Genomic DNA, 26,872 nt, shown 5'->3' on the forward strand with positions numbered 1-26,872 from the left:
AAATACAAAGAGTGAGAGGCAGAAAGTGAGAGAGAAAAACTGCATATCAATTTAGTTTATTTTGATAGTATGAGAAAACAAACAAAGAACAACAACAATACATCGACACACAAACTTTGCTTCCATCCCACCCCCCCAAAAAAACTTAAAGAAAAAAAAGTTTTAAAACAAGTTTTAAAGTTTAAAAATGAGGAGAATGGCACATGCAAGTTTTACATGTTCAACCTGTCACGGCTGCCGAGGCGAGCCGTGTGGATTTAGAAGGAGGACCCAAGATGCAGGCAGTGGATGAGATACCGGTGGTTTTATTTACAGAGGTGTAGAAGCAAACAAACAGTGGGGTATAACAAACAACTAAAGACACCTAAACTGGGAGAACTAAAATAACAGACCTGGGAGCATATGACAACGGATGATGAATAGCAGAGAGACGCAGACGAGGAACAGGACTCCGTGGAACACAGGGTAACAGACTGACACAGAGTTACACAGACTGACACGGAGGAACACAGACGAACCGGCAACAGGCAGGAGAACACACAGGGCTTAAATACACACACCAGTAATCAGGGGTTGAGAGACAGGAGGGCAACACAGCTGGGAGGAATCTGGGCTGACGGGACAGGGGAAACGTAAACTGATCACACTCACATACGACGCGGACCTTCACAATAAAACAGGAAACTTGCATTAAAATATTCATTAAAATACCTCATTTGTAGATACCATCATTTTGTAGACCGCGGCTGAATACCCGCTAACTAGCTTTAGCATCCAGCTTCACCACGAGACAAAGAAATCACCCAAACACGCATAAATTCCAATCCAGGCAGAGAGACATACGCATAAATAAATCACTTTCAAACCGGGAGACGCTTAATATCCACTAAATAGCTTTAGGTGCCGAACATGACCACGACAGACAAAGAATCACCCAGTCACATGAAAATAATCGCGATCGCCAAGATACACATACAAAGAAAAAAAATCACTTCGCTTCTTACAAGTTTTAATTACAAACGATACCTCTGGAATAAAGTGACGTCCAAGTGCTAACCACACCATCATTTTGTAGATACCTCATTTGTAGATACCATCATTTTGTAGACCTCGGCTGAATACCCGCTAACTAGCGTTAGCATCTGCCGAACATGACCACGACAAAGAATCACCCAGACACATTAAAAAATCACTTTCAAAGCTAAATTTTAAACCGGAGAGAGAGAGATACACTTACCTTGTCAAACCTTACACTGTTGTTCCGAATACTTCAGAAAATGATGTTCAAATCTCAATTTCAAAACGTAGGAGAGGTGGACAGATGCATGCGGGTCCAGCATACGCTACGGTGTCTTCTAAGGTCAATTTCAAACTGGAGGAGGGGCGGACTGACGCGCGCCGTTGATAGTGTCATCATTACGTTAATCCGAATAGGCCGCACCACTCCCGGCATACCACTAGAATAAAGGAATTATCGGCCCATATTAACGAAAAATAAGTCCAGTGTGAAACAGTCGCTTGGCGAGCGATCGGGTGGTTTAGCGAGTGTCAGCCTCTTAAGTTTAAGACAAGCCCGGCTGCTTTTTAAGCGACGCGGCGCTAGCTACCCAGCTAGCGTCAGTACACAGGAACTACTTCCGGTAGTTATACAAAATAAAAGCGTCCCCCATTATAATCCGCTATAATGCTCTTATTGTGAAGGGCAAGCGGGACGCCATACTTCCGCTGCAAAATGTATTCTAAACGCTTTTAGGTTGTTTTTTTAACTCACTTTATGTGTCTTCCATAATGTTATTTCTCTTTCCTACAGTGTCTGTTACAAATGCTCAGGCAGGACCAATTAAGTAAATTATGGGATTAGTTATCTCGCGACTTCTTGGACAGCCAATAGCGATCGTCCTTACGTAGGCGTTGACAAAACTGGGCGCGATTGGGAACTGCTTTCTACAAATCGTCAGAGGACAGGATGCCTTCGCTGACTCTTAGGGGAGTGACAGTGAATTTCCCCTTTTCTCCGTATGAATCTCAGAAGGCATACATGAACAAAGTAATCGAATGTCTTCAGGAGGTAAGAATCGACTGTCATGTGTATGTCTGTTGATGGAAATGGGGGCAATACCGAGTAGTCATGGCTGCTGGGCTTTGGAGTTGACACATTTCTTGCAAGTATCAGCTCGTCTCACAGCTGCTATCCAGGCTAGATGACTTCTTTTGGTAACATCTGATACACGAGCTCCCTCATGATGCTTCCAGGTGGGGAAAGAATAAAAATAGAGCCGATTTTCCAGCTTATTCCCTTCCCGATCGTGCGATTTAACAACCAACAACACATTAAGTGCGAGCCATTGCTGATGCTTTCGCTCCTTCAGCCCTTTGTTTGGCCTGCTAAAATGGCACTTCGGCAGTCACACCCCCTCCCGTGACATCACGCTCCAAAGCCCCATGAAGCCACCATGCTTACCATTTGCCGAAAGACAAGCCGTCTGACGTCTGCTTGTCCAAAATGTAGCTTCACATAATATAATGATAATAATGGGGAAAAAAACATATGACAAAAGAGGCTTCATGTCATTGACCTGTCCTTAGAATTTCTTTACAGTTTCTATGTAATACAATAAATAGCACTCTGCTGACTTGTCTTGGGTTTACCCTGGCTCTTGACAGCTGACAAACAGCTCAAATACCCCCGATGTTTAATCAAGAACTGATTTAAAAATCTGCCTTTTCATGTGTATGAATGATTACAATGTTTTTCAATCATAAAATATTTGCTCTGGCAGTGAAAGCTTACTGAACCTGAACCATCCTTATGTTAGGCTCCCGAGACAGTTTTGCACTAAACATGTGGTTGTGTACTCTCTCTGATAGTTTTTTTCTACTTCTCACCACACTACACATCTGGCCAAAGGTCTGATCAGTTTATGCAATTGCAAGGTGTATATCCACATATCAGCCACAAGTCACAAGAATTTCTACTTCTACAGTGCTGGTCAGAGTTTGATCAAACTTGTACACAATTGTCACCTAATGGATCTTGACACACGCTGTGCTGTTTTATTTATTTATTTATTTTTCACCTTACCTTTTAACTGATCTGTGCAGATATCTGCCCTTTTATGAACCTGATCTGCTAGATATTTCTTTCTGCTAAAAGGGAGATCTTTTTCCACAATGCCAAATCTTTGCTCATAAAAGCGTAGTCTAATACCTGGAAGTCTCTAATATTTTAATGTTGTTACCATCACAATTTGTGTTTTTGGGTTTTCTCCGTTTGTTTTTTATTTTATTTTATTTGATGTATATCTTTACCTGTCTGGTTATTTCAGAAAGTCAATGGGGTTCTGGAGAGCCCAACAGGCACAGGTAAGACTTTGTGCCTGCTGTGTGCCACCCTGGCCTGGAGGGAGAACTTCAAGGACACCATGTCTACCTGTATGATGGCAGAGAGGCTGGGCCAGGAGATGTTTCCAAACACACCTATGTCTTCCTGGGGGACAGCTGACGGTGACAAACCATGTATGTTTGTATCATCTGCAAATCAAGAGTCATTTGTAATTTTACTTGTCAAAGAAGAATAACAGATACATATACAAAAACGCAAAGGATATAAGCTACGAAGACATGCTGTGTGCTTACATCGCTATGCAATAGAAAATGAGCTAGCACTGATTTCTTTATATTTTGATAAATGGTAAATTGACTGCTTCTTCTATAGTGCTTTTCTACTCTTTTTGAGCACTCAAACCACTTTATATTTTGTTAGGAAAATAGGATTTAACGATTCACTCAAACATGTAATGTTTCCAAACATACATGGAAATATTCTACATATTTCAAGACAGCATTTGTACTACTCTAACAAGGTTGTAAGTCAATATTTGGTAGGATGTCCTTCTTCCATTCCCTGTCAAGATGGGTTGTCATCCCCATGTTTCAGCTATGCATTCAAATCGTACAAAGAATGGTTGAGATGTAGGAGGCTGCTCAGCTTGGTGTTCAGGGGCTCCATGAGGTGGTAGCACAGCTAATAGCTGTGGCAGGTGCTCAGTCTCTCGCTTTGGGAAAACAGCTGTTGTAGAAATGTCAATCTGGACAGAAGGCTGATATAGAAGTTTAGAATATACATCATGTTGCAACTTTTGCATATTTATTGCTCAGCTGTTTAATCTGTTCAAACTGTATTGTCTGTGTTCTTTTGGATCATTGCATAAATTCTCAAATTTCTTCAAAGACAGATTTGCGCATATACACTGTTAGTAAATGAGGCCCAATATCCCAGAAGTTTGACTTGATGGTATACTATGTTAAAAAGTGTTCAGTTAATTTTTTTCAGCAACGTATAAAGCCCTAATTGTCTTTTCTTATTGTTGTCAAGCCTACTACACTGATGTCCCCAAGATCATATATGCAACGAGGACACATTCTCAGCTTACACAGGTTATTAATGAGTTAAAGAACACTTCATACAGGTAAGCATTTCTAACTTTTTGATCATGCATGATTGTCTGAATGACAGCTATTCACAATATAAAACAACATTTCTAATAGGTTTTGTGATCATGGTGTAATGAGGACACCAAACCCCTACTGTTAGTATATACTAGGGAGATACAAATTTTAATTACCAGGTTTACAGTATACATTTTAGTATAGCTGAATTTGATCCTGGAATGGTACAATAGCTACCGTTTTTATTTTGTTTTGTTGTGTAATGAGTTCAGTTTCACAAAAAAACACTCAGGCCTGATAACTGAAACCTAATAACAGAATGTATCTGACAAAGTTTAACAGGCTAAAAGATCTCAAAAAGCAACACACAAGTCCCAATTAACCAAATACTACTGGTGCTTTAAAGGGTTATTACATAAGCTATAATCATTTTGAAGTCTTACTGAGTGCAGCACCTTTTGTCTGTTCTGGTTTTTTTGGCTATTTGTGGTAAACCAGTTCTCCCATGTCTCTTTCGATTCAGCCCAAAGGTGTGTGTGATGGGCTCAAGAGAGCAGTTGTGTATTAACCAGGACGTCATGTGTCAGAAGAGCAACCACGTCAAAGTAAGTTATAAAGGCAATATTAGAGATATAAATATAATGGGATGTTTTAACTGCTATGTCTAATGAATTGTTTTAAACACAAAACAGTGAATTTCTTCAAGCTCACTGCTGGAAAAAAAGGAGGAAAATCTACTTAAAGTTTGACTACATTCACAAAGAACAAAAATCAGTTGTGCCAACTGTATTCTATTGGACTTCCACTCGAAACAGTAACTTCATCCTTGTTCTGGTCAGCCGCCAACAGTAGCATTATAAAATCAGTTCTCCACCTGCTGCAGGTTCTGGTTGGTGTGGTGCCTTCAGTGTGCATTAGATCTCAGGAACACAAGCACTACTATCGCCCGCTCTAGTTCAAGACGGTGGAGCTTTATTATATCTGAGAGCAAGATGAATTCCTCATTTTTGTGGAAGCAGCTCAATGAAACCAACGGCCACCACACCAGCCCCTTTACATGAATTCCAAATCCTGCTCCTCACATACAAGGTCTTAAATAATCAGGCCCCATCTTATCTTAATGACCTTGTAGTACCATATCACCCTATTAGAGCACTTCGCTCTGCAGGCCTACTTGTTGTTCCTACAGTATTTAAAAGTAGAATGGGAGGCAGAGCCTTCAGTTTTCAGGCCCCTCTTCTGTGGAACCAGCTTCCAGTTTGGATTCAGGAGACGGAGACTATGATCATGCTTAAAACCTTCCTCTTTTCTAAAGCGTATAGTGAGGGCTGGATCAAGTGACCCTGAATCCTCCCTTAGTTATGCTGCAATAGGTGTCTACTGCTTCTACATTTTAAATATTTACAACATTACATCATGACAATTTTCTAATTTTGGTGGGCTCAGGCCATTTGCTAGTAGTTGTCTTTCTACTGCGTGCCAATAGTGCCTCTACCAACTTGTTATACTTGTTCAGTGTCAAACAGGGAAACCTATCCAGGGTAAATTTTCTCAGAGTTTAAAGTAGGCTACTCCTCCACATTCAAACGAGCCAGTTGAGGTGGTTTGGGCATCTTACAAGACCTCACCAGCATGTCAAAAAATAGTTATTTCATCTGCAACAAGAGTGTCTCAACCGTGTTTTTCACGTAACAGTCACATGAAGATTCACCTTCCAAGGCCTCGCCCCGCAGGCCCTCTCAGTCCCAAAGGTCAGAGACGGGTCTCCTCTTCTCCAGTGATTTATGGTGCCTGGGTGTGCCAGTCTACATATAACTTGCAATACCTAACTGTGTGTGGAATAAAGCATAAAAGACATATGTGACGCTATCCTTTCTAATGTCTGTATGTGTACTATTAAAAATGAGCCAATGAGCTAGCTGGTGGAAAAAAAATGATAAGTAACGGGTTATGGGTAGATAGTTAGTGATTTTTGTCTTATTGTGGAATCAATTTTTTTGTTTTTCAGGTTCATATGTGCAGAGGAAAAGTTTCCACCAGGTCATGTGTCTACTACAAAAAACTTGAAGGTAATGGTCTAACAGAGTGACTATATCCGTGTAGCATAATAGTCTAGAAAAGCATGTAATTTACCTTTTTTGTTTGTGTTGTACAGACTACATATATCATTCAAATATTATATTATTCAACACTAATAACTTTCTATGTATCGCACAACCTTGGCCTCACGTACTACTGTGAGGAAGTTTGAAGTCCAGGAATGTCCAAAATGTGGATATTAATGAAATGTCTACTGCCTGCTTTTAGTGGCTGTAAAAATTTGAATGAAAATTGTTATGTTGAGAATGTGGTCCATGCATTTGTTACTTCGAGGATAGCAAATTATAATAACTTGTTATGACGCCGTTCTATAACTTATATAAAAATCCCCCATTTGATAGAAAACAGGAAACTTGACACGTGTCATTTTTATACATCTCTCTGTAAATTTTTATCTGCACATATGAATTTGGTTTCTTGTGTATAAAGGACTACTTGTGTTTATATCTGTCTTGCTATAAGAGCTGTGTAACCATCCCAAATTTCTAATTTCTGGGAATATAAAGGTTTAATCTATTCTATTCTATTCCATCAGTGATTTATAGCAATTTATCTTATAAATACTCAATCTTAAGCTTGATCTTCTTTTTTTCTTCTAGAAAAGAGCACTGATAGAGACTTTGTTAGTTCTATCCTTGATGTGGAGGATTTGGTCCAATTTGGCAACAAGCAGAGGTGTGTAATTGATGTGTTCTTTTTTTTTGTAAATTTCTGTTTCACTAATAAGTCTCTGTTCTGCACTTTCTTACTTTGGTAAGAAATAATCAGCATTGGCAGGTGGGTATGTCTCTGTGTGACACCAAAGTATTGTCTTAATAGTAGCTAATGAATCAAATAGTATTTTATTAATCAGTCACTTGATTAGTAGTATCCTCTTTACTTCAGTATAAGATGCTATTTAGCGCTGTCCAGCAAAACCCTTTAAAACTGTAGCCAGTGTGAAACCCCTGTAGGTAATCTATAGATGGGTCACAACTTAAAGTTAAGCTGAACTCTTGATTGGAACAGTGAGGTGACCCAATAAATATGTTACAAAATAGAGGCATTTCATTATAGTGGGTGGAGTGGGTTAAGTGACTTGCAAAATGAATGGGGCTTAACAGATATTTGGTGTTAACCGTTTAGGAATTGCAGCCATTTTTAATGCATCGTCCTCTATTTTTAGCAGTTTAAAAGTAGTTGGATAACTGACTGATAGACAGTTTCATGGCCAGGTAAGGACTGGTCTTTCATCATTTCATGACAAATTAAGCAGAAAAAAGATCTAGAGTTGATCAAAGTGTTGAATTTGTATTTTGTATCAGTTCACTAAAACTTTCAATACAAGGACCAAAGTCATATCAATACAATTGAAGGAGAAACATCATAATGCTGAAAAAACCCAAAGAAATCCATCAGAGGTCGAAAACAAAAATAAATAAGAGTGGTCAAATCAACAATCTAAAAGTACCTGGGTGTACCATAGCCGAAATAATAAAATGGCCACTGACACCTTATATAGGCTACTGATATCAGGACATACGGTGTCCTCACAGTTTATAGAGATCTTCACCCAAACTCCAGCACCCCAACCAATAGAAAGAGGCAAGGTGATTAGTGAGTTCAGGATGAAACCCTCAGCATCCATGAAGACACTAGCAAGATGGGCCACCCGAGATGAGCTGCTTGGGTGACTCAAATACATGATAAGGAATTGTCATGCACAATCCCTCTAGCACACGCACCATTGACATGGCAACTAGCAAAGGCTGGCTTAAAGGACAGCACAGAGGCTCTGATTGTGGCACCACAACAATAGGCCCTAAGCACCACTTCAATAAAGCCAGGAGTCAACCATAGCGCACAGGACCGAAACTGCAGAGTGTGCAATGGCTCCCCGGAGACTATCCAACACACAGTAGCAGGATGTAAGATGTTATATAGGCCTGGCTACACTTAGACCCAGCTATCAGGATGGGTCTGTTTTTGTTTGAAGTTCATGTATTTGATTTCGGATTTGCACATTTTTCCACAGAGTCTGTCCTTACTACCTCTCTCGTTCACTGAAACAAGAAGCAGATGTCATTTTTATGCCATACAACTACCTGCTAGATCCAAAGGTGAGCTCAGTCATCCATCCTCATTACATCTCAGGATGATATATGTGACCATAATTGAGCATTGAAAGAGACTTTAGTGTTATGATTGGCACTGTCATTTCCAATTTCCATGAATCCTAATATTCAACTGCCACTCTCTCGCTCTCTCCGTCTTTCCATTCCACAGAGCCGTAAGGCACTCAGTATCGACCTGAATGGAGCTGTGGTTATCTTTGACGAGGCTCACAATGTGGTATGGTTATATCTTTCCTTTGTTAAATGTATTCACTAAGTAAACTAAATTAAAGCTTCGAAGACCAGAAGTGACCCACTACTAAGGCTTTCAAATTCATTTTAACTTGTATGCCACATAGAGCCTAAATAAAGACCGCTGGGCTGCTCAAACCCTAAGCACATATTAAAACAAATGCTTCCAGATTTTCCTTTTGTTTTAGTGTAGAGAAATACAAGTACATGCACAAATTCACATTAATGAACTATCCTTTTGCAAGCCAGATATTGAACAGCATAGCTTCACAAAAAAATGCATTTTTTAATAAATCCCATGTCATTACTGTGCATTACAAGTGATTGATTACAGTAGATCTACAATTTCACAAAATGCTCAGTGTACAGTATTTAAACATGAACAAATATTTTCTTTTATTAATTAAAGAACCTAAAAAACATAAATTCAAACTCCTGTATGAAATGTACTCTTGGGCATACTAAAGTACTAATGTCATCATCATGCCATAATAGTTGAAGTGAAATGTATTAAAATTTCCAGTTACTTAAGCTTTACAAACAATTTGTAATAAATAAAACACAATGTGGTGCGATCACTATTATTTATAGGCTGATACATATTCCATTTTCAAACATGAAGAGAACGTTTGCAGACCTTTTAATTTGGGGTAGCAATGTTTATATTATATTATATTAGATAAAACTTTATTAATCCCTCCGGGAAATTTTACTTCTTTTATTTGCAGGAAAAGACATGTGAAGAATCAACATCATTTGATCTCACTCCCTACGATGTAGCCTCAGCCATTAATGCTGTGGACAGGCTGCTTGTGGAGCAGTCTAAAGAAATCAGCCACAGAGACTCTGTGAATGTAGACTTTCATGGAGAAACCTCCGCTTCTGGTAAGAAAACCTACTTGTCTCAATTTCTCAGGTTATATACATGTTTCTAAAAGAGTTTTCCATGGAATATAGTATAGTTATGTATAAATTTCATGGCATTTTGGGCTACTTGTATACTTGTATAAGTTTGGATTTACTTCTACCTTCTAAGTCTTCACTAACTTTATTAGCCTTAGTTTAGCCTTGGCCTTATTAAATTATTAATAGTAATAATTTTTTGTTGTTTTGTAAAGCAAGTAAAGGATTGTCAGCTGCACGTCTTTTAATATTTTCTTTTTTTGTTTTAGGTTTCAAATTAGGTTTGTCCACCATTGCAAAAATCAAACGTAAGTATTTATTAAAGTATTGCGGAGTCAGTCGTCCTGTTGGTTTGTGACAAGAGTTAATTTTCAAAACTTATTTTCTGCTTTAACAGAGATACTACTGGATCTGGAAGCTGCCATTGATGCCTATGATCCAAGTGATCAAGGCATTACCAAACCTGGAATGTAGGTGACAGCATGGTAGAACAAATAAAGTGTGGTCATAGAATGTCTCTGTAGTTAGTACCTTAACCGTAGTGCGGGTTCTCACTTAAAGCTGCTGAGAGAATGATTCTGAATCTTAACTGTTATAATAAACCTAATAAGCACTGCATGTCTCTATGTTGTGTCTTAGCTTCATCTATGAGGTGTTCGAAAAAGCTAATCTGACCTTCAGCAGCAAGACAGCAGTCTATGAAGCTCTGGAGCACATCATTGGATACCTGGCACAACGTAAGGCATCATATTTTGGCTTAGACACATTATCACATCATTTATCATTTGTAACATTGGCTGGTTTTATTATACCGATCAGTGCAACTAATTAACAAATGACCTGTTTGATGCATGTTTCTCCTCAGAGCCAGGAATATTTCTCAATACTAGTGGACTCCAGAAGCTTTCTGATATCATACAGGTACACTTTGTATGGCTATTAAAGAATTTGGTCAATATTAAACTTTTTTTGGGGGGGGGGGATTTTTGTCTTTTTGAGTGAAAATTAATATGCATTGGTCCCATATTATTTGTGTGGCCTAACAGATTTGATTGAGGACAGTCAATAAAATTATAGAATTCATTACTCTTCGTTGTATAAAGAGTAGTTATTTAATCACCTTGTGGCATGTTTGAAGGTTCTCCTTTGTTTTGTTATTTCAGCTGGTATTTTGTGGTGAACCGTCAGAAAAGGAGAAACTACACCAGATGGAAACCAACACGGCTCATTTCAAGGTGTGTTCATTAAGTCAATGGAATTTTTTTTTTTTAAATTTTTTTTTTTGGGGGGGGGGATACAATTCGTGTTCATATTGGAACCAGCTAAAAGTAGCATATCTTTGCCACAACTATCACCATTGTTCCGGTATATTAAATTTAAAAAGAAATCTTGGAAATTAAATAACTAATTATGAGCTTCTGTCATTTGTTCGGCTCAGGTTCATATCCATCGGGACACCAGCATTCACTCAAAAAAACATAGTGTTGATATGTGGGCTTCAGGTTCATCAAAAAAGCAAGGTAACGGTGCACAACCTGATGCATTGTTGTGTTACATGGATCCACATTGACAGAATGAATTTTATTAATACCATTTATATATTTCCGCTAGAGTGTGAACCCTGTTAAAAGTTATAGTTTCAATCGTTATTAGTGTATGAAAGATTCGTACTACAGGTAAATGTGATGTGTTTCTCTGGAAATTGCAGGAAATATTCTGAGTTACTGGTGCTTCTCTCCGGCCTTCAGTATGCAAGATCTGGTGAATCAAGGCATTCGCTGCATCATTCTGACAAGTGGTACCCTATCGCCCCTGTCTTCTTTCACATCTGAGATGAGAATGTAAGTTAGCTGTCACTCTGACTGCCCTGCTGCACAATTACATTTTTCCCACACCAGCTTGAGTAGCAACTACTTTAAAATAAAAAAAAATAAAAAAAAACAATCACCTTTATACCTGTTTAGTCTGAACATTGAACAGAAGAATTAAACCCTTTCTACAGTGAACTGCTGTTTGATGTAGAAACTGTTCACTATCTCATAATTTAAATCTTCTGTTCATTATTTGATTTTTCTAGCAATTGAACGATGCTCAACATAAAAGTTAATGATTCATTTTATAGCCAGGAGAACTTGTTTGACATGGTCTATGAATAAATCAGAATGATTCTGACAATACACAGATCTATGTAATCCTCTAACAATTTGTTAGCATCCAAAGGCATTGTCATCTCTGCTATATACAGTGTAGTATATAGCGAGACAAGACGATGAGGCTCCAATTCCATGCAGTGCAAATGACTAACAATAAATATAAGAAGAGTAAGAAACAAATACACACTTTATGACTAAAGTAAAAGGATCAATAACAATTTAAATTTACAAGTTACAGTTGAAAGAGTTAAATTGACCTTGATGGTCAAAGGAGCTTGCAAAGGAAAGCGTCTGGACTTCTTTAAGTTGCTTGAAGACGTTTCACCTCTCATCCGAGAAGCTTCTTCAGTTCTAAGGTCAAATGGTGGAGAGTCCCAGATATAAACCTAGTGGGAGTTTCTCCCCACAGAGGGACAAAAGGACCCCCTGATGATCCTCTAGTCGCCTGAGCCAAGGTGGGAAACTGGGTGTGGGTCCCAATCAGCCAGAGTTTCGGGTGTGTTCATTGTGAAACCTGGCCCCACCTTATCATGCGAATTCCTGAGGTCAGATGGCCCAGGATGTGAGTGGGCGTTAAGGCGTCTGGGAAGGATCTCAAAACTGGATTATAGATGGCAGAGAGTTGGTGTCGTAAACCCCGCCTCTGTTCAAAGATGGTCGCTCACAGTGGACATAGATGGCTTCTTTCACTCCTCTTTCAAACCATCTGTCCTCTCTGTCCAAAATGTAAACATTGGCATCCTCGAAAGAGAATGCCAATTGACCTTGATGTTATTTAAAGTGACGAGTGTAGCAGCTTGTAAATATGGGCAGGATTCTTGAGAGTGGAGTTAGTCAGTATGACACATGCCGATGAATTTGCGGCATTTTATCTTTACATTTTCAAAAAATTCTGTCTAATACATCTAACATATATGGTTTTCTGTAAGTGTAATGCTTTTTGAAAATGTTGTAACCTCCAATTTTTCTGTCCTTCACTGAATAGAAATTCATCATGAAGTATCATATGAAGTAGCATTACTAGTAAACTTTTGTTTGCTGCATGGACAGCGGGGTAAACCTAAAACTTGATCACAGTGAGTTTCTGCTCCTCCTCTTACAGAGAATTCCCAGTATGTCTGGAGAACAGCCATGTGATTGAGCGCGACCAGATCTTTGTGGGCGTCATTGCACAAGGCCCAGATGGAGTGCCCTTAAGTTCAGCGTTTGATCGAAGGTCAGTATTCTTTTTTTAGCATATGATTACTTTCTAACAGGTCACTTTGGAAATTTGCAGTTGTTTGAAATGAAATATGTTTTGCCATATGCCTAAATACAAATTAAGGTGCATGGCAAAACTTATAATTTGCTCATTTATTTGCTAGTTTTTCTGACTTCTGGAGTCAATTATCGTTGTGTAACGATATTTTTTTCTCATGTTTTGATTTATTATAAAGTCAAGTTAAATCCTTTTATGTGTATGTAAGACTTTAGTTAATTTTTATATAATACTAATTCAAGAAAACAGTCTTTTCTATGCACTTTGTATTGCAAGATAAGTATTAGAAAGAACACCCCACCAATCATACTGTTTTATATTCTGCACTCCAGATGGATTGAGTGCGTTAAAATATTTTTCATGTTAATTGTGAGGACTGCCTTAACGCGTTTAAGCCTGTTAACGCCAGATTAACGTGTGAACGCTGACAGAACTAATATATACCTACATTGGTTCTGACTGTGAAGTTTTTACTTGATTGCTAAACTCAAACTTTAAATTTCTGTCACAGGTTTGTTCCTGAAAACATGGCATCTTTAGGCAACACTGTTGGTAAGATCACAATATACAGTATTGAAATTGTTTGGTTTTGCTGTTTCTAAGGAGATTTTTTTTTCTTACTGACATCAGCAACACTGTTAACTTAATGCTCTGATCTTCATGGTTATTTCATATTGCTTATTATCTTTTTCATTAAGTGATGACGTACCTGAACCCAGTTTCCGGGCCCAAACTACTCTGCATTTATTGAGGCTGTTGTGTTTTTAACACATTTTAAGGCTTTTATCTTGTTCTATTCAATCTGAACAAGCCCATTTTAAAAAAAAAAAAGTTAGCGTCCATCCTTCGGCTGTATGTTGTAATGTTTTTTTTTAGAAATCTCTCGATCAGAACATGGCGTACTATGTTTAGGTGGAAACTAGCAAGCTAACTCTCTGCTAACTTTTAACTCTGTTAAATTTCATAAATTCTATTTTCACAGATGCCTGGATTTTAAACTTAATTGTTACCTTGGTTTTGATTGTGATACAGTTTTGTAACCTGTGTTCTTTTCTCAGCCAACCTGAGTCGTCTGGTTCCTCATGGACTCTTAGTATTTTTCCCTTCCTTTCCTTCAATGGAAAAAACACTGGAATTCTGGAGGGTAAGTGTAATTCAGCAGAATCACCTGTGGAAAACCATAAGGGTTTGGTTTTTTTTTTTTTTGTTTTTTAGCTTTTCTAGTCACTTTTATGTTTTGTGTTCTCTTTCTCCATGAATTATATTTTGTATTGTCTAGCAAATTAGAAATACATTTAATGGAAATTTAATATACAGACAACTCTGCTATTGTTTCCAGTGGATGATGGGCCATGCAGACGAGCTTTTGCAACAGTCGTATACGGATCGAATGGCCCGGAGCAATGGGCCAGACACCCTTCTCAAAGTCCACAAAACTTCTCAAAGTTTTGTGGACTTCTAACTATACCCTTACGTTCACGTGGTCTGTCCAGCATTCTCCCTGGTAACCCTGTCCCGGGTAGTAGGAACTGTTCCTTTGACGTTCTATTACCAGGGGCCTTTTAAATCGCTCTTTGTGTGGCCCCTCAACCAGGACCAGTTTGCCATGGGTGACCCTACCACGGGGCAAATAGCCCCCTCACAATTTAGCCTCTGGGATACCTGGGACATACAAACCCCTCCACAACGATAAGCTGGTGGGGCGGGGAGCCATCAGGGTGCGTAAGGGTACAGTGTGCATATTTTAAAAAATAGTAAAGATATCAAAATATAAATGTAATAATTAAAAGTAAAAAGCCTTTTAACCAGTATGAACTCATTTCTTTCTTTCTTTCTTTTTAAGTGAGGTACTCCACAGTCAATTTAATCATTTATAACAATCTAAGATGTTACTGTATAAAGTAATTTCCTGCGTGTGTATATGTGTTATCACCAGGCTACTGGACATGCAAACCGCATTGAGAAGTTAAAGCCCATGTTTGTTGAACCTACAGAGAAGGGCACCTTTAATGAAGTTAGTATTTATTTATATTTTAGGTGTCTTATCACTCGGCTGTGAACCCCTCTTTAAACATTTCACATCTGAAGAAATATCCTAAGCTTTTTATAGTTATAAAAATCTAAAGATTTGAAAGAAATTGAGCTTCTTTCTGTCTATTCCTAGGTCATTGATGGTTATTACACCAAAGTCAATGATCCCCGATCCAAAGGAGGAGCCTTCTTTGGTGTGTGTCGAGGGAAGGTGAGGAGGCTGTCCATGGACTCTGCAAAAGTCCTACAATGTTTTCTGTTGTCATGTTTCAGCTCCAACTTTTGCTGTATAGTGTGGGTATACAGTTGTGATCAGAAGTTTACATACAATCATCATGATCATGAATGTTCGTACAAATCATCCATCTGTACCATACTTGATAGTTGGTGCAGTGTTGTTAGGTGTTAAGCCCTCACTTTTACTCGTCCAAACACACCTTGTAATTGTGGACAACAACTCGATCATTGTTTTTCTCGGTCCAAAAAACTGTTCTCCAGAAATCATTTGGCTTATCTATGTGGACACCTGCAAATGTTGTAGTTGTTGATATCCTAGAGTCCCCCCCTTCAGAGCATGGTAAAGTAGTGAGTCATTTGAATATCTTGTATTTAATTGAAGTTGTTTGAACTAATGATCTTGGAATTGCAGTTCAGAATGGTTCCAAGAGACCTTCCCAATTTACATAAACTGAGTTCCTTGGACTTTCATGTTGTTCTGAATATTTGTCCTTTTTATGCTTGCAAAGAGAAACTTCCAGCTGTAATAAATCACAATCACTGATGAGTTTAATGGCCTTGACCTCATCAATTTGAAAGACAAAGACCTTATGAAAGATTTAAGTGGATGTCTGTTGATATTTGAGTTTATTATATGCCTTTGACCCTGTGCGATTAATATAAAATCTCAATTAATTTAAAGTAGTGCATCCAATAATGTTCAAGTCATAATAGATGAATGCTGTAAAACCATTTCAACCTGGAAAAAGAGCAGTTGAAAGAAATCATTAGAAGCCCAAAATAATCATGACATTCATACCCATGATGAGTGTTCATAAACTTCTGATCACAATTGTATATGATATTCAAAGGACATGTCATATCTTTGGTACCCTTGTCCTCTTGTGTCAACATCAGGCAATTTTTTTTCTTTTGTTTACAAGTGTATTACCATACAATGTTTTGGGAATGACTGTTCATTTTTGTGACATGAATATCTCTCTTTGTTAACCGTTTTATGCTGTTTTTCCATTTTGCAACCTACCTCTTTTTCTATGATGGCTGTGACTAATTGGATAAACATTTAAGAAAACGTAGATATGGAGTTAGGATTCTCTTTCATTTTAATGTAGGGTTACACAAAAACTTTCTCTCAAAGCTGCTATGTAATTATATCTTCTTGTCTTAGGCGAGCGAGGGTCTGGATTTTGCAGACATGTTTGGTCGGGGTGTCATCATTACTGGCCTTCCTTTCCCTCCAAAAAAAGACCCTCGCGTTGTCCTGAAAATGCAATTTTTGGATGAGATGAATCAAAAGAATTCTGTAGGGCAAAAGGTGAAAGAAAATCAACAAAATTAACTATTGAGGTACACTAAAGGATTGCTTGGTCGTATAACGGTAGTTGGATTTCTGTGTGTGTGTGTGTGTGTGTGTGTGTGTGTGTGTGTGTGTGTGTGTGTGTGTGTGTGTGTGTGTGTGTGTGTGTGTGTGTGTGTGTGTGTGAACAGTACTTATCAGGGCAAGACTGGTACAGACAGCAGGCTTTCAGAGCTGTGAATCAGGCCATTGGTAGAGTGATTCGTCACAAGGAAGACTATGGAGCGATCTTCTTGTGTGATCAGAGGTCAGATATAGACCACGTTTACTTAATTAAGTAACATCATACAAGAGGGAACATTCTCCACTATACCAGACAGTGTCTCCGAAGCTTCACATTTAAAAAATTCTCAATTAAGTGCTTAGTTCACCTTATTAATTGAAAATGTAAAAAAGTATTCTTAAACTAAAATGAAAAGTTTCCCAACAGATTTAAAAATGCTGATACCCGGGCCATGCTTCCATCATGGGTGAGGTCTTATGTGCGCCTCTATGACACCTTTGGCAATGTCGTCCGTGATGTCTCTCAGTTCTTCAGGACTGCACAAAAAATGGTGGGTAGTCGCACCTGCACAGTTCATACAATGCTGCAAATTCTTTCATTATTCAGTTTTGTTAAGGAACCAGCTAATAGTACTGTTGGTAATCCGGATTTGTGGGTAGGTTTTTTAAGCTCTGAAAAGATAGGAAACTTGAGTTGTGATTTAAAACAAAAAAAATCCAGAGTAGTTAAAAATGTGAATATTTACCTTGAGTATTTTCATTAATGTCTATGGCACTATTTATCTCGCCAAAATATACTTTTAATGAACTTTGATTTCTAGTTTTTTCTGCCAGTTTTTTTATAATAAAGTTAGAGTTATGGGTTTTTGTAACACCGTGCCAACCTTTGTTGTCGGATTCTTTTAATAATAAATATCGGCTAACATATCATATCATTGCATGTGCAGTAAAATGTGTAGACGCTTTTATGAAAGTTGTTTGCAGGTCAGTTGGTCAGCTTCTCCTGACAGTGTGTGCATTAAACATTTAAGAGGCCTGTGGTTGGGAAGAAGGCTCCAGCACACAACCACGAGACTGAGTGTTCACGAGACACTCAGTCCTCCAGTTCCACTTCTCGCCGCTACTTGCAAACTTCTCACACCCAGAAGGCCAAGGTGTTGGACACATACCTTCCCAGCTTGAAGAGGAGGAGACTCAGTTAGTACAATGGATGTGGTTTGATGTTTTGCTATGTTTCGTTTTAGCATATTAAAGATCAAGGTGTGCTTTTGCTATACCAGATATATTTCACTAGAATGTCTTTACAATTCATTGAGTTTAAATGGAGAAAAACTACATTAGAAACAATGAGTTCAATAATAAATGGTATAAATTGAAGTGACTAAAAGCCAGTTAAACCGAAACCTACAGAAATGCAAATATTAGTTTTAAAATGTACAGCTGCCCCAATGTGAGTCCTTGATTATTTTTTTGTGATCAGATGAGAAGAATGGAGCCAATGACATGGCCAATTTCCTTAATCAGTATGAGGTGCTGCACAATAACAGGAGACCACTCAACTTGCTGGATGCTTTGGAGCAAGCCAGCAATACCATTGAAGAGGACATGCGAGAGCAAAAGGTAGATCATTTTCTGACATTGTCACAGTGTAAGAAGTACTAATTCACATCATGAGTAACAGACAAAGTGTGTGAGTAATTGTGTGTGTGTGTGTCTGTGTGTATGTGTGAGGGGGGATTACTATAGATTTTGAAGAGGATGAAAATTGGAAAGGCAGTTGGTACAAATGACATACCTGTGGAGGTATGGAGATGTATAGGAGGGAGAGCAGTGAAAATTTAACCAGATTGTTTAACATAGTCTTGGAAAGTGAGAGTATCGCTCAGAGAAGAAGGATATTGGTACAGTTATTTAGGATGTGCAGAACTATAGTAACTACAGCAGGATAAAGTAGATGAGATATACCAGCAGCTAAGGAAGATATATATTCTTGGTGCATATATACCAATCTGTTTCAGGTATGCTAAGGCACGAAAACTAGATTTGTTTTTTGCATTGAGTGTTAACAGAGAAGTATGCCAGTATGGTATAACGTTATAACCATTTTCCTAATATTGTGTTGGTTGTCCTTACTTTCCGAAACAGTCCAAAAGACCTCTGAAGGTCGTCTGGGTTATCTGGCACCAATATGTTTGCAGCCAGAGTTGTGTTCCTCAAAACATTTTTGAACGTATTTTACATTATCTTGCTTAGCCATCATGGAATACTATTTCCATGAAAGGGTGTGCATGATCTGCAACAATGTTTATGCAAAATTTACATCTCAAAGTAACATCCAAGTAATGATCATCTTCTACTGTGGCTCCATTGAAAGTGTGCTCACATGCTGCATCTGTTTATGGTTCTCTAGCTGCACCATGCCACACAAAAAGGCATTTGAGAGGGTCATTAATATGACCCAAAAAAATAATTCAATTCTAATTACCTATTATTGGCAGTGGACAGGGCTTAGCATGATCACCCTGACTGGTCTGAAGCTATGTAGCCCCATACTTATATGTGATCCACTCTGTATTCTGACAGATTTCTATCAGAATCAACCAAGACTTTTTTAGCAGTTTTAGCCACAGTCGCTTTTTTTGATTAGTACACATAGGCCAGTTTTTACTCATTAGTGAGCCTTGGCCACCCATGACCCTGTCGCTGGTTCACACACTTTCTTTCTTGAACCACTTTTGATAGATACTGACCATTGCAAACTGGAAATTAATATAAACCAAGACAGGTACCATGATGAAGAGAGAATCAATCTTCTTCACTTCAGCTGTTAGGGTTCATAATGTTAAGCCTAATCTGGTATATAGAGAAGGTCAGAAGTATTCGCATTGTGTCTTTTTGGACCTCACATGGTAGCATGCCAAGAAAGGAAATATGGTACTGCAGAAATAAGTCAGAGTAAGAGCCAGATACATGAGTAGGTGTGCAGTAGGAATGACAGATGGGGATCTGATCTGGGCCACTTTTGTTTGCAGTACTAATGGTTGACAGATGAGGTCAGGCAGTAGTCTCCATGGACTGTGATGTTCTCAGACAACATTGTGAATTGTAGTGAGAGATGTAAGCACGTGGAAGACAGTCTTGAGAGCTGGAAGTATACTTAGTTTTTGATTGATTTCTGTACTTGTAAAATAGTGGTAAAAAAGTTTATGCTGCTCAGATTTTGTTTCTTCTAATGTCATTGAAGAAGCTGGGTGTCCCTGAGGATTTGTCTCAAGAACGTAAACCCAGCAGGGCTAAGACATTCCTGGCGGACATGAAGAAGTCCCTGAGTGAGGTCTGCTGTCACCGCATCATACGGGCGCTGCACACCTACAAAAAGACTGATGACCTGAATCACCTGCTGACTGAAACCGCATTTTTAGGCAAAGACACTAATACTCAGAATCTCCTACATGGTAAATCTTCTGCTGTCATAAATTAATAGCTGCAAAAATACCTCACTTGGTTAACACTGAGACTTTAAGAATGACAATATACTCACTGGAGGCATGAGAGTACGCTCTCTCACCTACATCTATGAAGTATACCTGCTTTGCACAGGTCTGAACTCGGAACACGTTTTCTAGATTTACGAGTAGTTCATATTACTCTCTAGGTAAAATGTGTCTAACCAATTCACTTATTTACAAATCCATTAAAGTCATTATCTTTTTTTCAACTCTTTCGAATTGAATGAAATATTTTAAATTATTATTTTTTTAATATTAATTTGTTTATTTAAAATCTCACGCCAGCAAAATAGTTGAAATATGTGCAGAATGCATTGACTTATTGAAACAAGCAGGGATTTTGATTTTCAACTTGGTCATGCACAGTACAAAATTGTAAAAGTTGTGTTTTGTCCAAATGGTAAAGATGAAATGAGCTTTAATTCAAGATAGAGAGAGAACTCTTTATTGTAATTGCACATTCATACCTATCACAATAGTAAAACAAAATAGAAAAATTTCCCACGTCGGCACTACAAACCAGGATAATTGTTAACATGGATTGTTTTTAATAACTGGGTAAAAATCTCTTGCAGTCAGTGATTTCCTAAATTGTCCCATCAACATCACCATATTTAATTTCAGCCTTCATACATGTTGACCATGGCTTGCCCACCTCAACTTGGATGAACTGGCATGTTTGGATACAGTGCAGATCATAGTTGGTCAATATGAATTTCCACTCTTTTCTTAAATTGATTTCTCTACCATAATATGTATACGTAATGAAACTATGTACTGTGGATAGGATCATTGCGTTCTTTGTAGTTTGCCCAGTTTTTCACAATAGCTTAGGAACCCCTCAACCAATGTTACTTTTAAAAAACTGAATATACCTGTATTCATTATCAGACATTTACACAATACTAATAACAATGTCAAAGTCATAATTTCGCACCAATATAACAGTGTGTTAGTGGAATATTGCTAAAACAGTTTGTAGTTGATTGCTATTGCTGCCTTGTGTCACAGGCCTCTACCACTTTGTTCGCCCACACCACAAAAAGAGGTTTGATGAAAATTGCCAGAAGATGGCAAGGCAGGGCTGTGGATACAAACCTGATCACACTCTGTCCAAGGATAGGAAGAATACAGTAATGCTGCAGAACGGTAAGAAACATTATCTGATATTTACTTAGTGCTCTTGTGCGAACAGATCAAGTTAAATTTTAGTTAAATGCCTGCTGTGGATGTCATATTATAGTTTGTGGTGTATCTACTCACAGACAAGTCCAAGTAGTTTGGAGATGACATTTGGGTGGAAGATGTCAGACTGGCGTATCACCTCTTCCAGGATGTCTCCTATTCCAGCAGAGAAGATGACTTGTCATTTGAGGACAACTTTACAAAAATGTTTTCAACGTTCAATAAAATAAACCAGCCATTCAGTGACTCCCGTACCTCAGCTTGGCTTCAGAGTTGTGTTCTTATGAACGTATGTATGTATATGTGGACAGTGATTGTGGAGAAGTGTTCTGGCAAATTGGAAAGACAATTAAAATTACAAAAAGCCAAACAGACAAAAGCTGTCTTGGAATCAACATTCAAAACATGATCACTACTGTATAAAAAAAAAGGTCCATAAATTACAAATGAATATGTTGCTTAACTGTAAACTGTAATCTCAGGTAACAAGGCAATTCAAGTGGCTTTTATTTTAATTTCAACCATGTATAGTGTTACAGTACAGAGTGAAGTGAGACAGCGTTCCTCTGAGACCCTGGTGCTACATACGACATATAACGGACAAACACAGGACTACTAACATCAGTCATAGTAAATGTTCTGTAAGAAAGATTGCCAACTCTAACTACATAAACCTGTAGTGGACATTTCAGTTAAGTAATTATATAATCTACACATTAAGGCCACTATTCAGCATCAACATGGACTGTCAACTTACAACATGAAGCATGTAGAGGTGAGCACTATTGCTGTTTTTCTAGCAATTTATATAGATCCAGCCAAGTGCTGCCTTTTGGTGGTTGCATTGTGCATAAGCAGCATGACCCTATAGAAAACAAGACGAAAGGAAAGCTTTGTACAATGTCATCACTCTGAGATGGACATCAAAAGTTTCCACGAGGACTCTGTGCCTCCCTGGACTACTTCAAGCACAAAAACAAGAAGGGCTGGAGATGTGTCAAACCTCAACATATTAACCAAAGGAAGAGCAGGGAAAGAAGAACTAAGTAAAATCACAGGGGGACCCTGAGAGCTTCAAAAGACCAATCCCTGGCGCTCTGATCAAGATTCCTGTGGATGCAACTCATCAGGGAATGGCAACGAGGAAGAGGAGAGGGGAGGCCTGTGGGAGTAGCATAGTGAGAACAACCACACATCTGCCAACTGAGTCAGCACTGCAGGATTGATCAGAATGACACAGAATGGCCCTGTCACAAGCCTATTTAGATATGCTTGAAAACAGACTTTGGGGGGACATGTGATACCACTGACTACTCCCCAGCTTTTTCCAACTTGGATGTTGTATGTGGAGTTTGTTGCTTTTTTCTCCTCTATCTCTCTCCACGTTTATATACATTATTTTAATCGTGTGTGTTTTGGTCTGCCTCTGTAATGTGAGTGTCAGCCCAGTGATGCTCCAATTCAAAGTGACATTGCTTTGGCAATGACTCCATCTAATGGTTAAATTTCTGAACTGCAGGCTCAGTAAGTAAGTAAGTAAGTAAGTAAGTAAACTTAATTTATTAAGCGCTTTTCACAGACAGACATTCACAAAGCGCTGTACACAAATATTAAAATAAACAATAAAATCAATAGACATTATATACAATGTAAAAGATCAAATGTAATTAGTGTAAAAAATATAAAATGTAGATCAACAAAAGGCTTGTTTGAACAGAAGAGTTTTTAACTGTTTTTTAAAAGAATCCACAGAGTCAAGCAAACGTAGTGGTAGTGGTAAACTGTTCCACAGCCTTGGTGCAACAGACTGAAAGGCTCTGTCCCCTTTTGTCTTCAGTCGTGTACGGGGAACAACTAAGAGACTCTGAGTCTGTGAGCGGAGATGACGAGCAGCAGTGTATTTTAAAAGAAGCTTGGATAAGTAATCTGGAGCCGTTTAGTGCTCTGTATGTTTAAACAAGAATTTTAAAGCGAATTCTAAACTCTATTGGGAGCCAATGTAAAGAATATAAGATGGGAGTGATGTGAACACGCTTGGTAGAGCGAGTTAGTAGTCTGGCTGCTGCGTTTTGTATTGTCTGGAGGCGAGAGAGAGATGATTTATCCAAGCTAGTAAACAGGGAATTACAGTAATCTAAGTGTGATGACACAAATGCATGAATGAGTTTCAGTCACAAAAACGCAATATTTTGACCATTACTGAGCTTACACTTGAGAATACTATTTGACCTTTGTGACCTTTTGTACTCCTATTGATATATGTTATATTGTACAAATAGTTCATTAAACACACATTTTCTCAATTTGATGACAAAACAAACAAACTGGGAAATAATTATTGGCTTTATTTGTCACACCGTGACTGTGGCTGTGGTCTGTGGCAAATTTTCATCTTCACCACTGTACGTGGAGTCTAGCAGTTATCTTTGTGAAAAACAAAGGATCTTGCGGTGCTTGCGGGCAAAATTGGTGCTTGAGGGCACTTCTGAACTCCTTTCAGGCTCTTTTACTCGGTCTTGTCTCACTAGGGTGGGCTGTTATGCAGTGAAAGCAGGTGGGAAGATGTGAGGGACACTTCTTCAAAGAATTTGTTTTCAAAAAAATATTTATCACTTTACACAATATTTATCACTAAGCAAATGTCTACGTGACTTTTGACATGAAACTCTTGTATGATAAACAACTTACAGCTTCCTCTTACTGTAAGAACATGCAGATTTAGAAAAAGGGGAACCTCAGCTCTGAATTCTTAGAATAACTCTGTTGTATTTGTACACACACACACACACACACAGACACACAGAGAAGTATAAATAAAGCACGCACACAGTGATGAGACGCAGGTCTTGCGTCCATGACTGCCCTCGCGAGTTAAAGACAGCTGCAGTGTTTGTGTTTTCTAACTCAGGTGTCTCAGCTGAAGAACTGCGGGGTGATTTTAAGAAATCCCCTGTCAATTGGTTATGAGCAAAAATTGTTTCTATAAAATAAAAATTAAAAAAACACAAAAAAACCCCCAGTTTTAACCGTAACGTGAAGTACACATTTTATTATTTTTTTCCTTTTAGTGAAAGGAAACAGCCGTCGCCGGTATGCTAGTGCGCACGCTCCACCCCCTCCTACGCCTCTTTTCCCCCCTTCTTTTTGCTTTGTGAATAAACAGAAATGTGACTTTTGCTTCATAAACAGTTTGACAAACAAGTGGTGCCTGCAGGGTGTATATTCATGGTATAACCGGCATAAACACAGCCTCACTTCGTGTGTGATTGTGCAGGAAATACAACTGTGCGCTCAGCTTCGAAAAAGGACCGCATCTATCCATTTATCCTCATCTCACCTCTATGTATGTGCTCTCTTTGAGCGCAGGTGCGGCTCTTTGCTGTGACACATCTCTAATGTAGTCTAGACGCTCCGGCGCCAGGGGTCATCGGGTGACACACACACACACACACAAACAACAAGTAACACAACATGGACCATGAACTCTGCGTGACTCAACTATACCAAGACAGTTCACCTATTACGAGCCTTTAAAGTAAGCTTATTGCTAAATAGTCTTGATATTTAATCAACAGGTAAGGTAACACCTGATTCTGTTCACATGGACGGAGTTTTTTCAGTGCTAAATAGTCTGCACATCCCGGCTCTTATTATTTATTTTGCTGCGTTATTTTGCAAAATTATCTAATCTAAAAATAAACTACATAAATGAGTGCGATGCAATATTTTGCTCTTGGTGTTTTCAGTCCTTTATGTCCATCTTATGTGTCCTTTTTTTCTGTTATCAATCAACCAACCGATCATTCGATTAAAGGCCTGTCAACGGGCTTCGTAAAGGTTCTTTTAAGGTCACCAGAAAGCTACATAAAGACTGCACCTGCACCTGCACCAAAGTTCTTTTTTTTTTCTCTCTATCTCCGAACATTGTTGCATTTTAAAACCTTCTTCAGTGAGCTATAAATATGAGGCGCTCCAAACACACTCTCAGTTTTACTTCTGCCAAAAAATGACCACAATGCCGAGACGACTGGAGGTCCAGAACTCGATCCTCACTGGTGGGGACAGCTTTAACATGTGGCACGACTACATGAATCTGAGCCAAGTGTTCGAGAAACTGTGCAGCAACCGTGAGGTTGATAACCGAGACACCGAGCGTCCAAAGAAGGGACAAGCGCCCCCTTGGAGTAAGGTCCACACTTCCACTCGGGGGAAGAAATCCTCCAAAAACTCATCACAGTCCAGTCCGACCAGCAGCGCGTCGGACACCAGCAGCAGCGCCTCATCCTCGGACTACTGCCGCTTATGCAAGCAGAACGGGGAGACTCCGAGGGTGTACCTATCTCACAAGCTCAAATCAGACGACGGGATAGTTTTCTGCCCCGTCCTCCGGAACTACACTTGCCCGATCTGCGAAGCCACCGGTGACAGCGCTCACACACGCAAGTACTGCCCGCAGATGAAGTGCGAGGCTGCTGGGAGGATGCAGACGGTAGGCAAGTTCTGGTAGCTGCTGAAAACTGAAGCTGCGAGAAACTGTACATATTTACCGAACTGTTTGGGGTATGTGTTCGTGTTGGCAGAGACCGTTTCAGTTCCAAAGACTGTTTCAAGTTTGACTGTCAAACACTCCGCTGCAGTCTGCAGCAAGGAGCTCTCATCCAGCACATCTGTGGAGCCCCGAGCCGGGGTGAGCGCTCTCAAACCTCGGAAAAAATTAAACTCTTTAAAGTCCTCGAGTGTTTATTGTTGTTGTTATTGTTGTTGTTGTTGTTTAATATGATACAATTTCGGGGGTACTTCATAGGTCACAAGTGAAACACTAAAGTGGCTAACCTTTCTGTGGAATTAAATAGATTTCTAAAAATGTGCCCATAGTGTCAGAGCGCGAGTCTTTTAGTTAAAATGCAAATGCTATATTATCCCTCATGTCAGACAGATTATTCGACAAAAACGTCAGTATTTTGTCTTTTTTTTTTTTTTTTTTTTTTTTTTTGGTATTATAGAAAATTTTTAACTCACATGCAACTCTTCCACTTGAAGTTACAGATGTACCTGAACTCACCAGAGAACATGCGTCATAAAAAAATAATTAAATTAAATTAAAAGTAACACTTCAAGGCAAAAGTGAAACGATTATGTGAAGTGAGAAATTGAATTAAGGTTCAATAGTTTTAGTTTCAAAATAGAGGGGCTGGGGAAATACAGTATACAAGGTCAAAACAGAGTTTGTACAAGTTTGTACAAAGACAGCTGCAGTGTTTGTGTTTTCTAACTCAGGTGTCTCAGCTGAAGAACTGCGGGGTGATTTTAAGAAATCCCCTGTCAATTGGTTATGAGCAAAA

General features: G+C 38.7%; 2 protein-coding genes across 2 annotated transcripts; both read left to right on the forward strand.

Annotated features, from left to right (window-relative positions):
- Window positions 1-1,966: 1,966 nt before the first annotated feature.
- Window positions 1,967-23,486, forward strand: LOC146612661 (regulator of telomere elongation helicase 1-like). The gene is made up of 29 exons (XM_085342497.1): window positions 1,967-2,068; window positions 3,327-3,516; window positions 4,376-4,469; window positions 4,973-5,054; window positions 6,458-6,518; window positions 7,149-7,224; window positions 8,564-8,648; window positions 8,815-8,880; window positions 9,623-9,779; window positions 10,067-10,105; window positions 10,195-10,267; window positions 10,437-10,534; window positions 10,663-10,718; window positions 10,961-11,032; window positions 11,236-11,317; window positions 11,506-11,638; window positions 13,053-13,166; window positions 13,720-13,760; window positions 14,267-14,352; window positions 15,145-15,222; window positions 15,373-15,450; window positions 16,645-16,791; window positions 16,965-17,080; window positions 17,264-17,387; window positions 17,868-18,033; window positions 18,317-18,456; window positions 20,081-20,291; window positions 21,357-21,494; window positions 23,368-23,486. Exons 1-29 carry the CDS (start codon window positions 1,967-1,969, stop codon window positions 23,484-23,486), a joined length of 3,024 nt encoding a protein of 1,007 aa, XP_085198623.1.
- A 2,050-nt stretch (window positions 23,487-25,536) lies between these two features.
- On the forward strand, window positions 25,537-26,328 carry LOC146612662 (nanos homolog 2-like). Its single transcript, XM_085343329.1, has one exon. It carries the CDS (start codon window positions 25,537-25,539, stop codon window positions 26,035-26,037), a length of 501 nt encoding a protein of 166 aa, XP_085199455.1. The 3' UTR covers window positions 26,038-26,328.
- Window positions 26,329-26,872: the final 544 nt, after the last annotated feature.

The sequence above is a fragment of the Diplotaxodon limnothrissa genome, linkage group LG19 (assembly GCF_057381915.1).
Source record: "Diplotaxodon limnothrissa isolate DT_005_m linkage group LG19, D_limnothrissa_male_GT1.1, whole genome shotgun sequence".
Taxonomy (NCBI): domain Eukaryota; kingdom Metazoa; phylum Chordata; class Actinopteri; order Cichliformes; family Cichlidae; genus Diplotaxodon; species Diplotaxodon limnothrissa.

Excerpts from the sequence above, each read along its gene's own strand:
- LOC146612661 (XM_085342497.1), top strand. The coding sequence starts at position 1,967 with ATGCCTTCGCTGACTCTTAGGGGAGTGACAGTGAATTTCCCCTTTTCT. Across the intron at positions 9,780-10,066 it reads TGGAGAAACCTCCGCTTCTG|GTTTCAAATTAGGTTTGTCC; the intron begins GTAAGAAAACCT and ends TTTTTGTTTTAG. Across the intron at positions 18,457-20,080 it reads AGGACATGCGAGAGCAAAAG|AAGCTGGGTGTCCCTGAGGA; the intron begins GTAGATCATTTT and ends ATGTCATTGAAG.
- LOC146612662 (XM_085343329.1), top strand. The coding sequence starts at position 25,537 with ATGACCACAATGCCGAGACGACTGGAGGTCCAGAACTCGATCCTCACT.